A 17,865-nucleotide genomic window follows, 5' to 3' on the forward strand; every position below is an offset into this window, starting at 1 on the left:
TGGATGACAGATACTGATGTCAAGTACTTTTAAGTAATACACATTTTAAATGTGTAACAGTTACATTACTACAAATTAATTATGTGAAGGTGAAGTTATGATAATACTCTATCAGAAAGTATTGTTTTTTTGAAGTAATATGTTTTTTGTACAGATTATGTTACTTATTTCATTATATCTAACAGATGACATCACTTGGAATGATTGCCCTAAAGAACAAGCACTAACTATTAATCAAGAAGGAAAGATACAGTGTAAAGTTTCAGCTAATCCTTCTCCTAAAGTTTCCTGGGTAAAGTTAGAGGGAGGTCATAGTATTGATTTGGATAAAAGCAGGTTTACAGTTGCAAGTAATGAAGTTTCAATAAATAAGGTACAGGAAAAAGATGGTGGAAAATACCGCATCCAAGCAATGGTCACAGAAACGGGAAGATTTAAACATCGTGACATTATTGTGGAAGTTTATGGTGAGTGAATTTTTGAATAAAAGGTTTTTTGTTATTTTCAGTAACTTTATCTGTGCAAATGATAAATCTGTTGTACTAGAATATCTGTAAAATAAGTATTGATTTGTGTGTTCTTATGTTTTCCCTCCCTTAATTATCTTTTATTACTGTGGTGGTTTGTTCCTGATAATAAACTAGTTTTTTAATATTTATGGGCTATTCATTACATCATAATTTATCTTTTCTGTAGTGAGAAGTGCTGTGATAATTTTTGCATGTTTTCCTGTTTCTTGTATGATTATCAATCCCTTGGGTAAATTCTAAATAGATAATACTTTTCCTCAGTTAATATATGGTGAGAAAGGTCTAGCTGTTTCATTATCCTTCTATAAGCTATAAGTGGGAAGAAATCAGTCAATCAGTTTTAGCACCAGAAAACACCTTAGAATGTAATTATTGACTCAAAAGGAACTCTGAATTTTAAGGGTAATGAGAAACAGAATTCAGAAGAAATACTTGTATGTTAGGTAGGTTGATTTTGATAAACTTGAGAGTTTATTTTATATAATAATTTAAAGCAGGTTCCTTAATTTTCTGATCTATGATTAGTATATATTTGAAAGGTAATAATAAGTGTATGAAAATTGTAAGATAATGAGTCTGTTTAAATCACTGAAATAAAAATATTTAGAAATACCTTGTGTGTGATTCTTTCAGGTTTGGTTGTGAAACATCAGTGTTGCATAAGATGTATATCATTATCCACTGGTTGCTATAATTGTACTAAGTTTCAATTGTTTCACTTACATTTTCGATAGAATATGAATATAGCTATATGACTTACAATAAAGGTAAGTCATGTGTCAGAATATTTCTTGGATCAACTGGTTTTTATAGTTTTACCTATGCATTTTTCTTCTAGTGCAATTTATCATCCATAAATTATTCTATGTATTCTTACTTGTTTACTTTATATGCCTTACACCCACCACTATGCTGGTACAAGTATGTTGATGATACAATTGCTGGATTCACATCTACAGAATACTCGCTTAGTTTTTTCAATCAGGTTAACTTGATACACCCGAACATTAAGTCCACCTATGAACAGGAAAAAAAAACTAACCAAATAGTATTTCTTAACCTCAAGATCACTAGAACTGATACACAATTTATAATGGAAATCCAAAAAAAAATGCCCATACTGGACTATACATTCCCTGGGACTCAACACACAAAACAAAACAACTAAATGTATTAAGAAATCAAATAAACACAGCCACGAAACTATGCTTACCTGATAAAATTAACAATGAAATCAACAAAATAAAACAACACTTCATCAACATCAAAAAATTTCTTCAAAAAAACATGAAAAAAATTATACACACACACTTAGACCAACAACAAACAAATAACAATAAATCCCAAGATACAACAAACTACAAAATCTTATACTGCTGCATATCATATGTTCCCAACATTAGCAAAAAAATAACCAATATTTGGAAAAAAAACTTATAACAAAGCACAACATTCCAGTAAACACCTAATTTATTCAAAAACCAGGTATAAAACTGAAGTCTATACCATGTAAAAACTACACTGACAAACACAACACCAACATTATTTATAAAATACAATGTGATAACTGCCAGGACTTCTATATTGGAGAAACAAGTAGAAAAATAGAAACCAGATTCAAAGAACATAAAAAGTCAACGTCACACGTTTTCGAACACTGCCAGTCAAATAAACACAACATAACCATAGAAAACAACCAAATACTAAATAAAAAAAACAAATGTAAACAAATGCAAAATTAAAGAAGCCTTACTTGTACAGCAACTCAAGCCCAAAATAAACCAATACAAAGGAACACCTTTATACCTATATTAATAAATATATTCAACATCTAATCATGCCCTCTACATTCCTACACTCAATTACACAACTGCCTTCGACATGTGGTCAGCTACCAGTCAGTAACCCTTTCTTTCTTTGTGAACTCGACGATGACCGAAGAAGGTCGAAACGTTGTTCACTCCTCTACTAGTGCCTTCTCTTCCCATACCAGCTGTTTTTAAATAAACAAAGAAGACCTACTTATACAGCAACTAAAACCAAAATAAAGGAACACCTTTACACCTATACTAATTAATAACCTAACATCCAACTGCAATGTCCCCTACAACCAAAATTAAACCAATATAAAGGAACACCTTTACACCTATACTAATTAATAACCTAACATCCAACTGCAATGTCCCCTACAATCCCGTGCCTGTTAATACTCCTGTTCCTAAGACGTGTCCGGTAATGGTCAGTTACAAGCTCTCTTTGTTAACCTGAAAATGACCAAGAAAGGTCAAAATATTGTTTTCTGCTTATAAATACAATTGTTAATATCCATACCAGCCATTCTGAGAAACAAGTATGTGTTTGTTTTTATCTGACAAGTTTCATTAATGGCATAATTGCTCTGAAGAAGAGGCATTCACTATTAATCCAGCATTGCAATTACAGTGTAAACTTTTAGGTATCCTACTTACCTAACATCTTTTGGACTACTTACTAGAGTTTAACCAAAGATTCTGGCCTCTGAATGTTTTATATCACAAACTGACAATTTAAATAGGGTTTTTGTTTCTTGTACGTAACAACAACTTTTAACTTGTATGCAAATATTTCTCTTTCTATTTACCTCTGATCAGTAATTTTTTACTATAAATTTATCATATCCTTTAGACAAGGCTATTAAGTAGTGGAATGTTAATCACACACAACAAAATATCCAAAGCTTGATGATAACTTAGTCAAATTTAAGGTAGTATTAGGGTATAAATGTGGTTAAAACTTTATTTTGTGTTGTACAACAACTTGAAAAGTAGTCTTTGTACTGGGACTGACATTCTTTTTAAACAGCAGTGAGTTAAGTTTAATTTTATAGAATAAATATGGTGCAGTTATGATTCTGTATCACATAATAACTAGAAAAGTAAAATCATGTTCGTTTTGCCAAAATCCAAATCTAGATTAAGTTTCTTTTTCTTCTTTTGACAACCACAAATCTACTCTTTCACCTTCCCTCACTGTACTAGAATTTCTCTTCCTGTTCTATTAACAAAAGTAACGATCTTGTCTCAACCAATGACAACATTACAAATATAACCCTTAGTTTTGTTTCTGTGTTTATTGAGCTGCACACTTAGTTTATAGTTTGATATAATTATTCATAATTTCCATATATAAAAGTGAAATTTCTCTTTAAGAGGAAAACATAATTGTTTAAAGGGTTTATTCCTATCAGTGCATATAATAGTGGGGTGGTCTTGTTGATGACTTACTTACATGTGCAAAAAAATAGGTATGAATTTTCTCTAAACATTTTAAGTTTTATACTTATTGAAGTTCTAAAACAATGAGGACTCTGGTAAAACTGTCTTGAACCAGAGTTTTCACTGCAAAAGTATGTAAAAATTAGAATCGTTATTTTATATACATGTAAATTGATGTTTTTCCTATGTTGTATTTAGGGAAAATTGTTTTGTGTGAAAAATCTATATTTCCAGTTAGACCAAAGAAAAACAAAAAAACTTGTTATTTCTTTTTTTTAGCTCATCTTTGTATATATAACCCAAAACAAATATGTTTTCAAACTGATGTGTGGTATCTTAAGAGTACAGTATTTTAGATATATATATATATATATATATATATATGTGTATAATACACAGATCTTAGTACGTGTGAAAAAAACAACAATGTTTAAACTGTTTTTTTCACCCTAGATATGTCTGTTTTGTGGTTTATTTACCAATATGTTTCTTTAACTCTTACTGTTACAGTTCCTCCTAACATCACAGACTTTCAGGAGAAAGTTGAAGCATTAGAAGAGACTGTAGATAGTCTCAAGTGTTGGGCTGAAATTGGTAACCCAGCTCCTTGGTACTCATGGTTTGATAAGGTAAAGTAATTCTATACCATTTTCACTAATATTTTGCACCAAGTTCCTTTGAATGTGTACAGATAGCTTGCTGCTGTGGGAAAGATATTTTCTACCAAGTTCCCATTGGTGCTTGTTAATTTTAGAACTTTCTTTAATATTTTAGTGTCTGTTTATAAAATTTGAATTTAAAAAATTATATCTGTAAATTTAAATTTAAACTGAAATACCTTTTCTCTCAAAAATTATCATGAAAAAGAGGGTGAAATTATTAGTCTGATAACCAAGAAATACTGGATTTACTTTTTGTTCAAATAATATTATAAAACTTCAAAACATTTTATGAGTAAACAAGTGTTTATATTTATCAAATGTGCAGATATTCATGTGAATATATTGTTTCAAGACTTTTATTCTGTGAAACAAGTCCATTAATATAGCTATATTATTGTTTGTGTGTTATTCTGGAATCACTGAATAACATTCATAAACTTTTCAAATATTATTCAGCCACGTAATATTATTTTGTTTGTTTTATTTTCAGAAAAATACACATTTTGATTGCCATTATGTTATTCTGTTTTAAAATATTTGATTGTCATAGTAATTTTGATCTTTTTCAGAATGATATTCTTCTTGGAACCCAAGAAAGATTTTTAGTCAATAAAACTACTGGAATCCTTTCAATAAAGAATATTAAGAAAGAAGATGCTGGAACATACACTTGTGTGGCTGAGAATGTAGCTGGTCAAAATAAAAAACAGTTAGAGCTAACAGTTCTCTGTGAGTTTTTGTTGTTCCTGCTTTCTATACATAAATATGTCAAATATCAAGCTTAAAACTGAAGTCAATGTAAATTACAATATTAATTATTAACTTTTTTTTGGTTGGTTACCTGAAAACAACATTGCATGTTGTTTACATCAGTACTTGGACTGAGTATTATGAGTTCTATATTGTGATAAGTGAAACATTTTTGTGTGTGTAGTATATGTAATTTATTTTTAACATATTTAGTTGTTTAATGTTTGTCAATTTCCTTGGCTTAAACTAGATGTTTTTTTTATTTTGCAAATAAGTAATACAGGAACTTAGCAGCAGTTGTGTAACCTCTAAAAGCTCAGGTACAAGTAGTGCTTACTATGTAACAGAAGTTTTGATTCTGATATGATTTTTATTTTGAATAATTTCTGGTCTATTTTTTTTCTCCTTCTTTTATACAGCCAAACCAAACATTTTACAGTTTGAAAATGGAATTACAGTAGAAGGAAAGTCAACATCATTAGAGTGTCGTGCATCAGGTGTCCCACCTCCCAAAGTTTCCATCCGTAAAGAAGGAGTAGATGAAGAAATTAAATCTGTGAGTACTGGTGCATAATACATAAATTGAAGTTGTCGTGCATCGTAGGCCACAGTAATTCTTCTAATAAAGGAAAGCTAAGTTACAAATAGCACAACAAATCTTTCTTTTTAATAAAGCAGTGTTTGCATAGAAACTGAATCAGTCAACTATTACCTTTGTCGAAACTGTGTACCACTGCTAAACTTCTTAACACATCCTCAAAAAAAAAATGGATCTGGCAATGTGAAACGTTAAAGCATAGTAAGAATTCCATTTCTTTAACTTGCAAAATCTTAACAGCTTTACAGAACTGAAGAAATTTAAATAAGATACAACTCTAAACTGATAAAAAAAGGGTATTTTGTTATGATTGATTATTACAGCTGTGTTTTTCTATTCATGTTTACACTAGGATGGAAAAGCAACCTTTAGATGATGCATATATGCCATTCCATAAGTGTATTTTATTTTTAAATGATTCTTGATATTCTTTATTGTATTTTCCATAAAAGTGTAAAAGTATTTACAATTGTAATTTTACAATTCTCTATAAACTTAAATAATGTCAGATTAAAGATAATAAAATAGAAATACCATATTTTATGTTTTAAGTGATTATTGAAAGTTTCACTCAGGGAGAGAGGATGTCTGTTAATACAGTTGAAGAAAAGAAGGTTATAAGTTTGAAAATGACCATAAACCAAGTTCAGAAGCAAGATGGTGGTTTGTACTTTTGTTATGCAGAAAATGTAGCTGGAAGTGTAGAAAAGCCTGGACATCTCACAGTAGAATGTAAGAAAATGATCAGTTCTTTGATGTGTCATACATGTAAATGAACTTGGATGATTGTTAATGTGCTTTGTTTATTTACTTCTAGTGTAATGAACTTTTATTTGATTGCCATTTTTAATTCTGTACAAATCAGCTGAAATGTGAGTCTTATAAGATCGACTAAATATAACTTTTCATTTGTACTGTATAAGCATTTCTGTATTCACATAAGCATATTAAACATAATAACAACTGAAAGATATTTTTACTTACATTTATATCAATTTATTTGTCATTTTGGCCACTTTAAAAAAAAACGTGTATTAAGGTTCTGCTATGAATAAGTTGTACCAGTGAAGACACTAAGCAGTGCTAACTGCTAGTTAGACACAGCAATATCTCTCTTAATGTTTGTTATTATGTGTTTTCAATTGTCTGTTTATCTCTTTTATGTAAAATATGTCCAATTTCTTATCTGTGGAATGAAAACAATCAGATAAATAGCCAACTGGAATGTGAAAGAGGAACTGGTCTGCTTCAAAATCAAAAATCTAAAGCAGTTTACTGAATTATGTGCCACTTGTGAAAGAGAACATTCTCATATTCTGCTGTGGCTGAATAAGTATCCTTAACCAGTTGTAGAAATTCAAATTTTAAGGTCTTATACACTTACTACAGTTTAGAAGATGTTTTTTTAATAGGTTTTTATATTTCTAAATTTAAAATATTTCCAAAAACCTTGATACAAAATAAGAACAATTTCACAAATGTTCAACTTATCCTGTACATAAATGGTGTCTGTTTTTTTACTCATACCAACACTGGGTGCTGTCTTAAGGAGATAACAGTTGTTGAAATTGCGAGCAGTTGCAACCTGTTACAATGTTTATAAAGTTTTGTTATATGAGAAGAACAGATATAATCATACAATTGAGACCATTGTTTTCATTCCTTTGATTTTTCCATGTATATATAATTTTCTTTCTCAGGTTTTAATGATTATATTTTCTTGTGGCTTGTCTATAATTAACTGGTTCCCAGAACAAACAGTACTCTGTAATTTTTGAGTCTTTCTTTTGCTAATTTTGGAAAACTTATCAAAAATAAACTTGTAGCTTGTTTTAGTATATTTATTTAAACACAAGTTTATATGCTCAATTGTCAGTTCTTTGTCAGATGTAAGTGTTGATAAACCTGTGCACAATCACATATTTCCACAAAAACAAGAAGCTTGTGGATTTAAAGAGACGAAACACAATGTTTAAGTTTGAAGCAATAAAATGAGACACCTTATTTACTGAAAAAAGTAAAAGAATGGCCAATAATATTGTGATATGTTGAGTTTAAACATTAAGGATGCCATGTATTTAATGATAAAGTAAACGCAACGCATGACAAGTAAAAGTAATGAAGAAAAGGCTAAACAGTGACAAAACTTCACAAGCAAGTTTTGATTCCTTCAGAACAGAAATTAGTTGGGTCTCCTCAAAGGTTTGAATGAATCTGGTTTGGTAGCACCAAAACTCCATTGTTAAGGTGTCTTCTTATAGTAGCTAGCGTATCAAAAAACAGCCAATGGAATGCATGTATGTATCTTTCATTTGATAATTGCATCCCTTGAAGAGGATACCTGTACATGGTGAGGGGACCTCCCAGAAAAGGTTGTCTTATCAGTATACATTCTCTGCATTCTGAATGCCCATCCATGTGTTTGCCATGCTTGATGATCCATGAAAGGGGAGAAATGATCCTGGTGGTTGAGGAGTCAAACCCCAATATACTATTTTGGACTCGAATTCCTGAAGAGGAGTGTCAGTCAGCTGATCCTGTTGGGCTAGGGTCAACCGAGTACCAGTGTTAAGCATTTTCAACAGGTGTTGCAAGCAATATGTCTGATGTTGTTATTTGGTTATAGTGCTCACAAAAAACCTAGTGTTGCTGCAATATTCTTATTTGGCATTCTAGTACATCTTCTTGTAGGACTCCATGGTGGGTGGGGTCAGTGGGTATGTTATGGATCCCCTAAATCTCAATAAAATCATTGGTAAATGACCATGTCTTGAAAACTGAACATCAGTCTCCAAGTCATTTTACACCTGTACCTCATTTTCTCACACTCCATTCTTTGTCTGACAAACCTTTAGAACCAATGTCTTCCTTTCTTATTCAGAAGAGATTAGAGGGGCTTGCTGGGCTATTCACAGTCTGTCAAGAAGCTACATGTTGGGGGAAGCATCTACACTGAACTCCTCCTCAATTCTAAGACCATTAGGGATATACACAATGAGGTTACTCCCCATGGTAAACTCTTCAAAAAAAGAAGCGCAAAAGGCAAAATTTGAGACAAATTGTTAACAAGTTTATTCCGGGTAGTTCTGTATGACATGTGTGAAACTTTGCACATTCACTGATGAACATCCAAAGTCTGCAAAGGCGAAATCCACGCTCACTAGTTGAAGTTTAACGTCACTCAATGTCAATAACAAGTATGCCCCCATGAGCATCAATAACTGCTTGGCATCTCCTGCCCATGGAAGCGATGAGATGACGAATCACATCCTGTGGAATGGCTGTCCACTCAGCCTGCAAAGCTGCTGCAAGCTGAGGTAGAGTCTGTGGTTGAGGTTGCTGCCGTCGCAAACGTCGGTCCAACTTGTCCCAAAGATGTTCGATGGGGTTTAAATCTGGTGATCTGGAGGGCCAGGGAAGAACGTTGATGTTGTGGTGTCTCAAGAAGACAGTGGTGAGTCGGGCGTTGTCATGTTAAAAATGCCATTGACGTTCACCATGATGGGTTGAACATGGGGCCTAAGAATCTCGTCGATGTATCGTTGAGCCGTAAGATTCCCTCAAATGTGCAAAAGATCTGTTCTGGCATTGTAGGCGATGGCAGCCCACATCATTACGTTGCCACCACCAAATCTGTCAACTTCCTGCTGCAAAACGTTCACCTCGGCGACGGTAAACACGGGTCCTTCCATCCTGCCTACGAAGCAAAAAACGTGATTCATCACTGAACCAAACATGCCTCCATCGTCGATGAGGCCATACCCGATGTGCTCGTGTCCACTGCAGCCGTGCTTGACGATGTTGCTGGGTGAGGATGATGCCTCTGACTGGACATTGAGGTTGGATTCCTGCATCTCGTAGATGGTTGCGTACGGTCTGATCGGAAATCCTACGCAGCCCTGGTATGGTTGAGGCAGTAGACATCGCAGTGGTGGTCCTATCCCGAAGGTGACATAACCGGATGTAGCGATCTTATGCGGGCATGTTCACACAAGGTCTGCCAGATCGTGGACGGTCACGGGTTGATCCATGTTGTTGGTGACGAGTCCATAGCCTTGTGATGGTGCTTGGGTGGACATTCACAGCTCTGGCAACATCTGATCAAGATTCGCCTGCTTCCATGCGACCAATAGCATTGTTGCGTTGTGCTTCAGTCAGTCTTGGCGTAACTGTATTGCGTGTCGGTGGCTTAACACTGAGCTATAGAAACCGAGAACCCGTCACTTTTATAGGGATTTTGCATTTGCAGAACTTGCAGATCTCTCAAACAAATTTATTGGGCACGAATGCGTTTTGGCGAAAAATCCGATGTTTTTCTCCATTTTCAAAGTGCACAACTTTTATTGTCATTTTGGTCTGACAATCAGTGCCTTAACACGTGTAACATCACATACTCTGAGCTTGTAACGTTATTACATATATTTCTCCTTAAAATAAAATAAATATCCTTTTGCGTTTCTTATTTTGAATTCTTCAAGAGAAGTTCTTGTTGAGATTTTTATTGGTTTCTTCAGGCATTTTTGCTGTGTGCTGTATCTCTTCTTGCAAGGATGTAATTGTGCATTTGACCAATGCCTTAATTTTGACATTTACATCTCCGTGTCCACTTACCTCTGTCAAAATAGGTTATAAGAATTGTAAGGTACGACTGTACATTCTTATCTCTCTTATGTCCCACTGTCAGCAATTCAGACTTTCAGAGGCATCACATTGTAGTTCTTTCACGTGTGCTTGTTGTGGTGGCAGAGACCACAATCCCTACAAGGTCAAATTGAAACCTCATTATGTTAACTGTAGTGGTTCCCACCCCTTTTACTTTCATTCTTGCCCTAAGTGGGTGGAAGAGAGAGGCACAGCATTTCAAAACTGTTAATGGCATTTCTTACTTCAATGCTCAGAATTTATTGCCCCCAGTTACAACTCAGACATGTGCTGCTGCTCTATGTGCCACTGTTACAGTGGGAGGGCAAACAGATCTTCCTGTGCCTCCATCAGAGTCGTTCTCCAACCATGTGAAGAGTCTTTTGCCATCTGTAGATAAGCAAGTTGACAAGTCAACATCTAATCCTGTCTGTGTTCCCACCATTCCTTCCAGTGAGTGCCTTTGGCCTCAGCTTCTGCTCAGGTCAACCTTCTTTTTCCCTAAGATGTAGAATGATTATTCATTCATGCTCTCAGTCTCTGGAACCTATGTCTACTGACAGAGACCTGCCCACTCAACCAAGAGCAGGATCTATAGGGGTCAACAGGCCTCCTTCTAATAAAGAAAAATGGAGTAGTCATAAACCAAGGGGGTTGATCCTGCTGTCATTTGTCTGACACTGATACATGACTTCATGGTACCAGTTATTAACTGTAACTACTAAAGGTAAGGCAACTTCTCAGTCTATTCTTAAAACCTCTATACTATTTCCATGGTGGAGATCTGCCTGCTCAGGAGGCTCAGAAATGGGCCTGGAATACCTTCCAACAGTACCCATCTCTTTTTTTTTAACCTCATCCTTTATCAGTATGCCCGTGTCCTTGCTCAGCAGGTCAGGCATCAAAGTTAAAGTGAATCTTGGATTAAGTTCACAGGTAGCATCTCTTCAAGTACCTGTTCCAAAATCATCTAGGATAAGATTTGGAAGGTCAGTGGGAGGTATGTCTCCCATACCCATTCCATCTTGCCCTCCAATAGCCAAGAAATTGCTGATGTACAGAGAACATTTTTGATATTCCCAGAGTTTTTCTCATGCATTCAGCACTTCTGTTTCTTCTCCCATATTCTTGGCCATCAATAGACGACTATGTGGCAGCAGTAGCTGATTGTATTATACAAGCTGCTACTCAATGTGTTCTTAAAACCTTGACACATTTTCCATTATATCCTCGTTCGTGGTTGAATCCTGCTTGCCACATGGCATGGAAGGCTCAAAAACTGGCCTGGGATACTTTTCGTAGATATCCCACACTCTCGAACTGCATCGCTTTCCAGCAGGCCCGTGTATATGCTCAGTGGGTAAGATGTCAAAGCCAGATGGAATCTTGTATTACGTTCACAACCAGCATATCTTCTATCACCAGTTCAAAAGTCATATGGGACAAGATTTGAAGGATCAGTGGGCGATATAATATTGTCCCCCTCAATCTTGCTCTCTGATGGCCAGGAAGTAGCTGATACTCTAGGTGAAAGCTTTTGCCAGGGATCTAGCACTTCTGCTTCTTCCTCCACCTTCTTAGCCATCAAGACTTGGGCAACTCGAGCTTATTGTCTCTGTGACTTTGCACTGATGGCACTCAAACTGGCTCTTCATTGGTCTGGCAGTACATCAGTTGGACCTGATGATGTACACTATGAAATGCTGCACCATCTATCTCTTGCTATTCTTCTGGTTGTTTTTAACTGTATCTATCAAGAGAATGTTTTTCCTGGTGCCAGGCTATTGTCCTGCCTTTCTCTAAGCCTAGGAAGGATCCCATGATTTCTTCAAACTACCATCCAATTGCTTTGACGAGCTGTCTCTGTAAGACATTAGAGAGGATGGTTCGTGCTCGTCTTGTTTGGTTCTTCGAATCAAACAACGTCCTCTCACCCACCCACTCTGGGTTCCGACAATAGCACTCCACGGTGAACCACTTGATTCGACTTAATGTCAATCAGAGAAGCCTTTCTCAAACGACAACATCTTGTATCAATATTCTTTGACATTGAGAAGGCTTGTGATACAACATAGAGGTATGGGATTTTGCGCGACCTCCATATATATGGGTTATGTGGCCACTTGCCCATTTGTATAAAAATTCTTTAAAAGGAAATTCCAAGTTCATGTGGGTTCAACGCTTTCCCATTGTTTTCTACAGGGCTGTTTCACACTTTTGAGTATAAAAATTAATGCCATCACTGAACAACTCCCTTTCAGTGTTGCAAAGGGGCTCTATGTCAATGACTTTCACATCTCATGTCAGTCATTGAACATGAGGTATATTGAGCGGCAGCTACAGACTGCCCTCAATTGTTTTCTGAAGTGGACCACATCAAGCAACTTTTACTTCTCTCTCTAAAACCGTTTGCATGAAGTTGTGCTGCCTGTGGTCCCTGAGACAAAGTTGTTGGGACTTATCTTCAACTGAAAGCTGTCCTTTATACCACAGATCAAGTAGCTACGGGCCAAATGTACAAGAGCACTGAACATCCTTCATGTCATCTCTTCCACCACGTGGGGAGTGGATTGACGTTCTATGCTAGATATATCGTGCTGTTATTTGATTGAAACTAGACTATGGGTCACTGGTCTGTGGCTCTGCAAGGACTTCGGCCTTGAATCCGGATCCCATTTATCATCAGGGACTTCGGCCTTGAATCCGGATCCCATTTATCATCAGGGACTTCAGCTTTGCACTGGGGCTTTGTGCATTTCCCCAGTCTAGAGCTTATACACAGAGTCTCATGAACCTTTTTTGCACCTTCGCTGTTTGCAACTGTCTTTACTATATGCTTCGAAACTTCATTCCTTACCAAAACATCCCATCTGGGGTTGTGTTTTTCTTCTTTGGTGGGCCATGCTTTTGTAGAACAGACATTCTGTCATTGCTCCTTTTGGCCTTCATATCCAGGCACACTTGGATGAATTGGGTCTGTCCTTGGATAACATTGCTGTATCCACTTGTCAGCCCATCCCACCATGGCTTCTTACAGTCCCCTAATGTGACCTATTTTTAAGTCATTTGAGAAAAGCAGACACTCCTGATTGGAAATACTGTCTGCTATTTGCTGAACATCTTTTGAACCATCCTTCCATTCCTGTTTATACAAATGGTTCGAAATCAGGTGATTGTGTGGGCTCTGACATGATTTGTTGTGGTTCGGTGGTTGCATGCAGAATCCCCTCTACAGCTTCTGTGTTCACTGCTGAACTGTATGCTATTTCTCTTGCCATGGATCACATAAAAGCTAAGCAGTACTCAAACTGCACTATTTATACTGACTCACTTAATTCTATACTGGCTCTGGAATTGCTTTGCATTAGTTCACACCCTGTTCTCGCCGATATTCAAAACCGACTGGCCCATTTCTTTTTAACGTCTCCTTCTATACAGTTTTTCTGGATACCGGGCCACGTTGGTATTCACGGGAACGAGCTCGCCGACACCACAGCTAAATCTATCTGCTCTGGCACTATCAACACCATTTTCTTTTATCTGGGACTGATCCACCAATGTGTGGCCTTTGTGTCACTCAAGTTACAGTATCCCACTTTGTGCTGCCATTACATCTGTGAGTAGCAGCACCAGTTTAAACATGTTATTTCTATGGATATACCCTTGGTGTTGGAAAGTGTCATTAGCAATGGTCATACTGTCCAACTTGCTTGTGTTTCTAACTTTATGCAAGTCATTGGCTTTTTAATTCTGTTTAAATTTTTTATATGAGTTTTGGGCATTCTTTCCTTTTATCTGTTTTATGTTTTTACTTGTATTTAGCACAAATAGCCTAGTTGTTTAGCACCATTAAATGCCAAACAACCAATTTGATTTGACAGTTCAGTTACAAAGGTTTCCTCCATATTCAAAGTTAAGGATGGTGCATTTATTCCATTAAACAGTAGATATGTTCCTTGGCCATTTAAGCTTCAAAAATTTAAATTAGAAATGAATACCTTTGTACCTGAATTAAGAATACTTCAAAATTAGAACAGATGAAAATTTTCTTAATAGAAATATATAATGTAGGAGAGTAAGATATTTTCTCTGAGAGAACGAGAAGAGACACTTTTAATAATTCTCTCATACTTTATGAAGAGCTCACACATTGACTTGAAACTTAATAGTTAATAAATACAATCTGGAACTAGAACTAAAATTCAGTTTTTTGAAGCCAATTCTTTGGTTGTTTGAAATAACCACTTGTCCTTACTCATCAACCAGTGTATCTGTCAACTTATAAATTTTTACATCTGCTTTTGAATGTTTGTTTTACAATGGAATGGAACATGTAGCTTCTGATGATGCATTACATACTATTCAGACAGAGTGGGAGGTTAATTATAAATTATATTTACACACACATGCATACAAGAGAACCCTCTTTCCTTTTCTTTTCTTTTTTTTCTTATTTTTAGTTCAATTATTTTTTTCTTTACTTGGGAGAGCAGTCACCTTCCCATAACTGTCTGCAGGCAGTGAAGGGTTAGATATGGAACATTGTGGGCTTGAGTACCCACATCTTGCTCTCCTAATTTCTCTTTCTATATCTATTGCTACTTTTTCATTTATGTGAAACTAATGAATGGAAGTTAAAACTTATAGATAGTGTATCCCCACTGCAGTGTGGGTCCTACATACTTAGTAACCTACAAAACCTAGGATATGTTTCATAATTCCATGTTATAGCTTGTACCCTGGGATCTTTTTAATTAGTGCATAATTTTTTGTTTAATTTATTCTTGTTTTGGCTTGTTTTTTAAGTTATAACAAACTAAGTATATATATAGTTTGTTATAACTTAAAATGTAAATATATATATATATATTAAAGAAGCTTTTATGAAGAGAAGGAAAGAGATTTGTAGAAAGAATTAAAATATTCTTAGTTTGTTTTATATGTGCTGTTTAACATTTGCTTTCTTAACAGATTACAACTGTCTGTTGAATAAAGGATGGAATTCCAGCTACTATAATGGAGTCCTAACATTCATGTACTCCATAAGTTCAGCCAAAAAATTTCAAACATCTGATAATGTTGCTATTAAAAAAACTTTAAGTAATTAATGTTTAATTATAACCAAAATGTTGTGAATTATTCCTGTAATTTACATTAAGTTCAAAAGTATTGCTTTATATGTTTAATGAAATATGTTTGCCATGGATGTATTAACAGTTAAACCACAAATGAAGACACCTGAATCAAAGTTAATTAAAACATGGAATGAAAATCCAGTTAATTTGTCATGCATTGCTGAGGCCATTCCTAATGCAACTGTGAAGTGGTACTATAGTGAACAAGAGATTAAGGCTGACCAAAGTGAAACCTACATCATTTATGGGGAAGGAGGGTATAGTAAGTTACTGGTGAGTGTTTTTAATGTTAACTTTGTACTTTTCTAATCCATACAAGTTGTCACATAATCAAAAATAGACATCACTAACTGAATTATAGGTATTCATTATACTGAAATCCCTAGAGTGGTATGATTATAAGAATTAATGCTGTATTTTTTAACTGTTAATATATAAAGCTAGTATTAATCATTCGTAATCAAAGAAAATTTCTTGTGTATTTTCAACATTTTATTTATTCTATAAATCCAAACTTATATATGTGTATGTGTGTGTATTAAAGCATTTTTAGAAAAAATAAGATAGTACAAAATTCTTATTCTGACCGTATTCTAAGCCCTGACATGGCCAAGTGGTTAGGGGTGTTCAACTTATAATCCGATGGTCACAGGTTCAAATTCCCATCACGCCAAACATGCTTGCCTTTTCAGCTGTGGGGCATTATAATGTGATGGTCAATCCAGTTATTTGTTGGTAAACAAGTAGCCCAAGAATTGACTATGGGTGGTGATGACTAGCTGCTTTCTATCTAGTCTTTCACTGCTAAATTATGTGAAAAATTAAAAATAAACCAAACTTCCCATATTTCAGCAGCTATGTCTTAAAACTAGTAATTTGTTTTTGTTTGAAAATTATTTTTACTTACATTACTTCATTTGTAACACGTGGTGTTATTGTAAGCATTCTACCCTCATCTACTTTGAATGACACATTGATGAAAATGTTTGAAAAGTATTGTATAAACACTGTGTGTTGATGACAAATCTGTTGTGTTTCTCTGTAGCTCCAAAACAGTAAAATACTAGTTAAAACATCTGACTATCAGATATGTTTATATCATACACACTTTCAGTTTCATAGATGTCATGAAGCATCACTAATATACCTGTCTAATAAATAACATTGCAGCAAAAACTTCACAATTTCAAGATTAACCATCTTCAAGAGAGTAGCCATTTTCTGTACTCATATTGAAGCATTTGAAATTTATAGAGTAATATCATTCATCAGAAAATAAAGCATACACTGAATGGACCAGAACAACCACAAGAGCTTTGAAAGAAATCAAACTAGATTACATAGATGCATCATCTTCATTTTTATAATCACATAAGCTGTAATCCCTGATTTAAGTTTATATTTTCTAAATTTGCAAGAAAACCTAAAAGAAAGACTAAAATATAAAGTAATTTACTAAACTATTTAGTTTTTGATTATTTAACGCATAGAAATGATAGGCAGACAGTATAGAAAAGCAATTCAGTGAAAACCAATACACTTCCTACTGAATGAAAACTAACTTCTCAGCCTTTGCATAACATGCTGTCAACAATGCATGTAATAAATTAGATTGGTTGTAGGACAAGATTCATAACATCAATCGAAATACAAAGAATTGCTCGTTCATAGGAGAAAAGTGGAAACAATAAATCTCGCTCTTATTTTGGGCAATTAAATTAACCCAAACATAACCACTTTTTATGTACAAACGTTACCCAACTACTCTCATAGAAAAAATGTCAGACTGTACCATTCCAAGCTATCAATAAGATACAAGAATCAAGAGCATATTCAAATGGTTGTGAACTGTTGTAAATGTTCTTGTTGCTTTTTCTGCAGGAACAATACCTACACTGTTATGAAACCTATGATTTATATGTAACATGTCCAGTTGGCTTACAGGAATTGCTTTGATGTTGATGTGCATACCAACAAAAGGCCCTACCTAAGTTGTTTCATGTGCAGACAGAACAGTCATCAAAGTTTTTGATTGCTGTTCAACTATGTTTTACAAAATTGGTGTTTGAAATATGACAAATATGCTGAATTGATTGACACCATATTTGATCAATGAATTGTTTACTGCATATGAATAAGATTAAAGGAAGTAAATCATGTAAACAGTGAAATAATAATTGGTTATTGTAAGAATAGTCAAGTAAATAATACTTAAAGCTAATTATTATTATTTAATAGACATACAAAAAGATGTTTTTTAGAAAAAGAAAAGGTTTAGTTTTACTCAATCATCTT

The 17,865-nt window shown here is 34.6% G+C and overlaps 1 protein-coding gene and 1 long non-coding RNA gene across 2 annotated transcripts in view; one reads left to right on the forward strand and one right to left on the reverse strand.

Annotated features, from left to right (window-relative positions):
- Positions 1-17,865, forward strand: part of LOC143230885 (fasciclin-2-like) — a 151,690-nt gene that overhangs the window by 103,714 nt on the left and 30,111 nt on the right. Inside the window, exons 4-9 of the mRNA XM_076465178.1 lie at positions 186-467; positions 4,295-4,413; positions 5,016-5,175; positions 5,616-5,752; positions 6,370-6,526; positions 15,653-15,843. Of these exons, the coding sequence (XP_076321293.1) occupies positions 186-467; positions 4,295-4,413; positions 5,016-5,175; positions 5,616-5,752; positions 6,370-6,526; positions 15,653-15,843 (1,046 nt within the window). The remainder of the gene's footprint in view (positions 1-185; positions 468-4,294; positions 4,414-5,015; positions 5,176-5,615; positions 5,753-6,369; positions 6,527-15,652; positions 15,844-17,865) is intronic.
- The window catches only part of LOC143230886 (uncharacterized), an 82,811-nt gene that overhangs the window by 19,472 nt on the left and 45,474 nt on the right, over positions 1-17,865 (reverse strand). The gene's annotated exons all lie outside the window — the stretch shown is intronic.

The sequence above is a fragment of the Tachypleus tridentatus genome, chromosome 10 (genome assembly GCF_004210375.1).
Source record: "Tachypleus tridentatus isolate NWPU-2018 chromosome 10, ASM421037v1, whole genome shotgun sequence".
Lineage (NCBI taxonomy): Eukaryota > Metazoa > Arthropoda > Merostomata > Xiphosura > Limulidae > Tachypleus > Tachypleus tridentatus.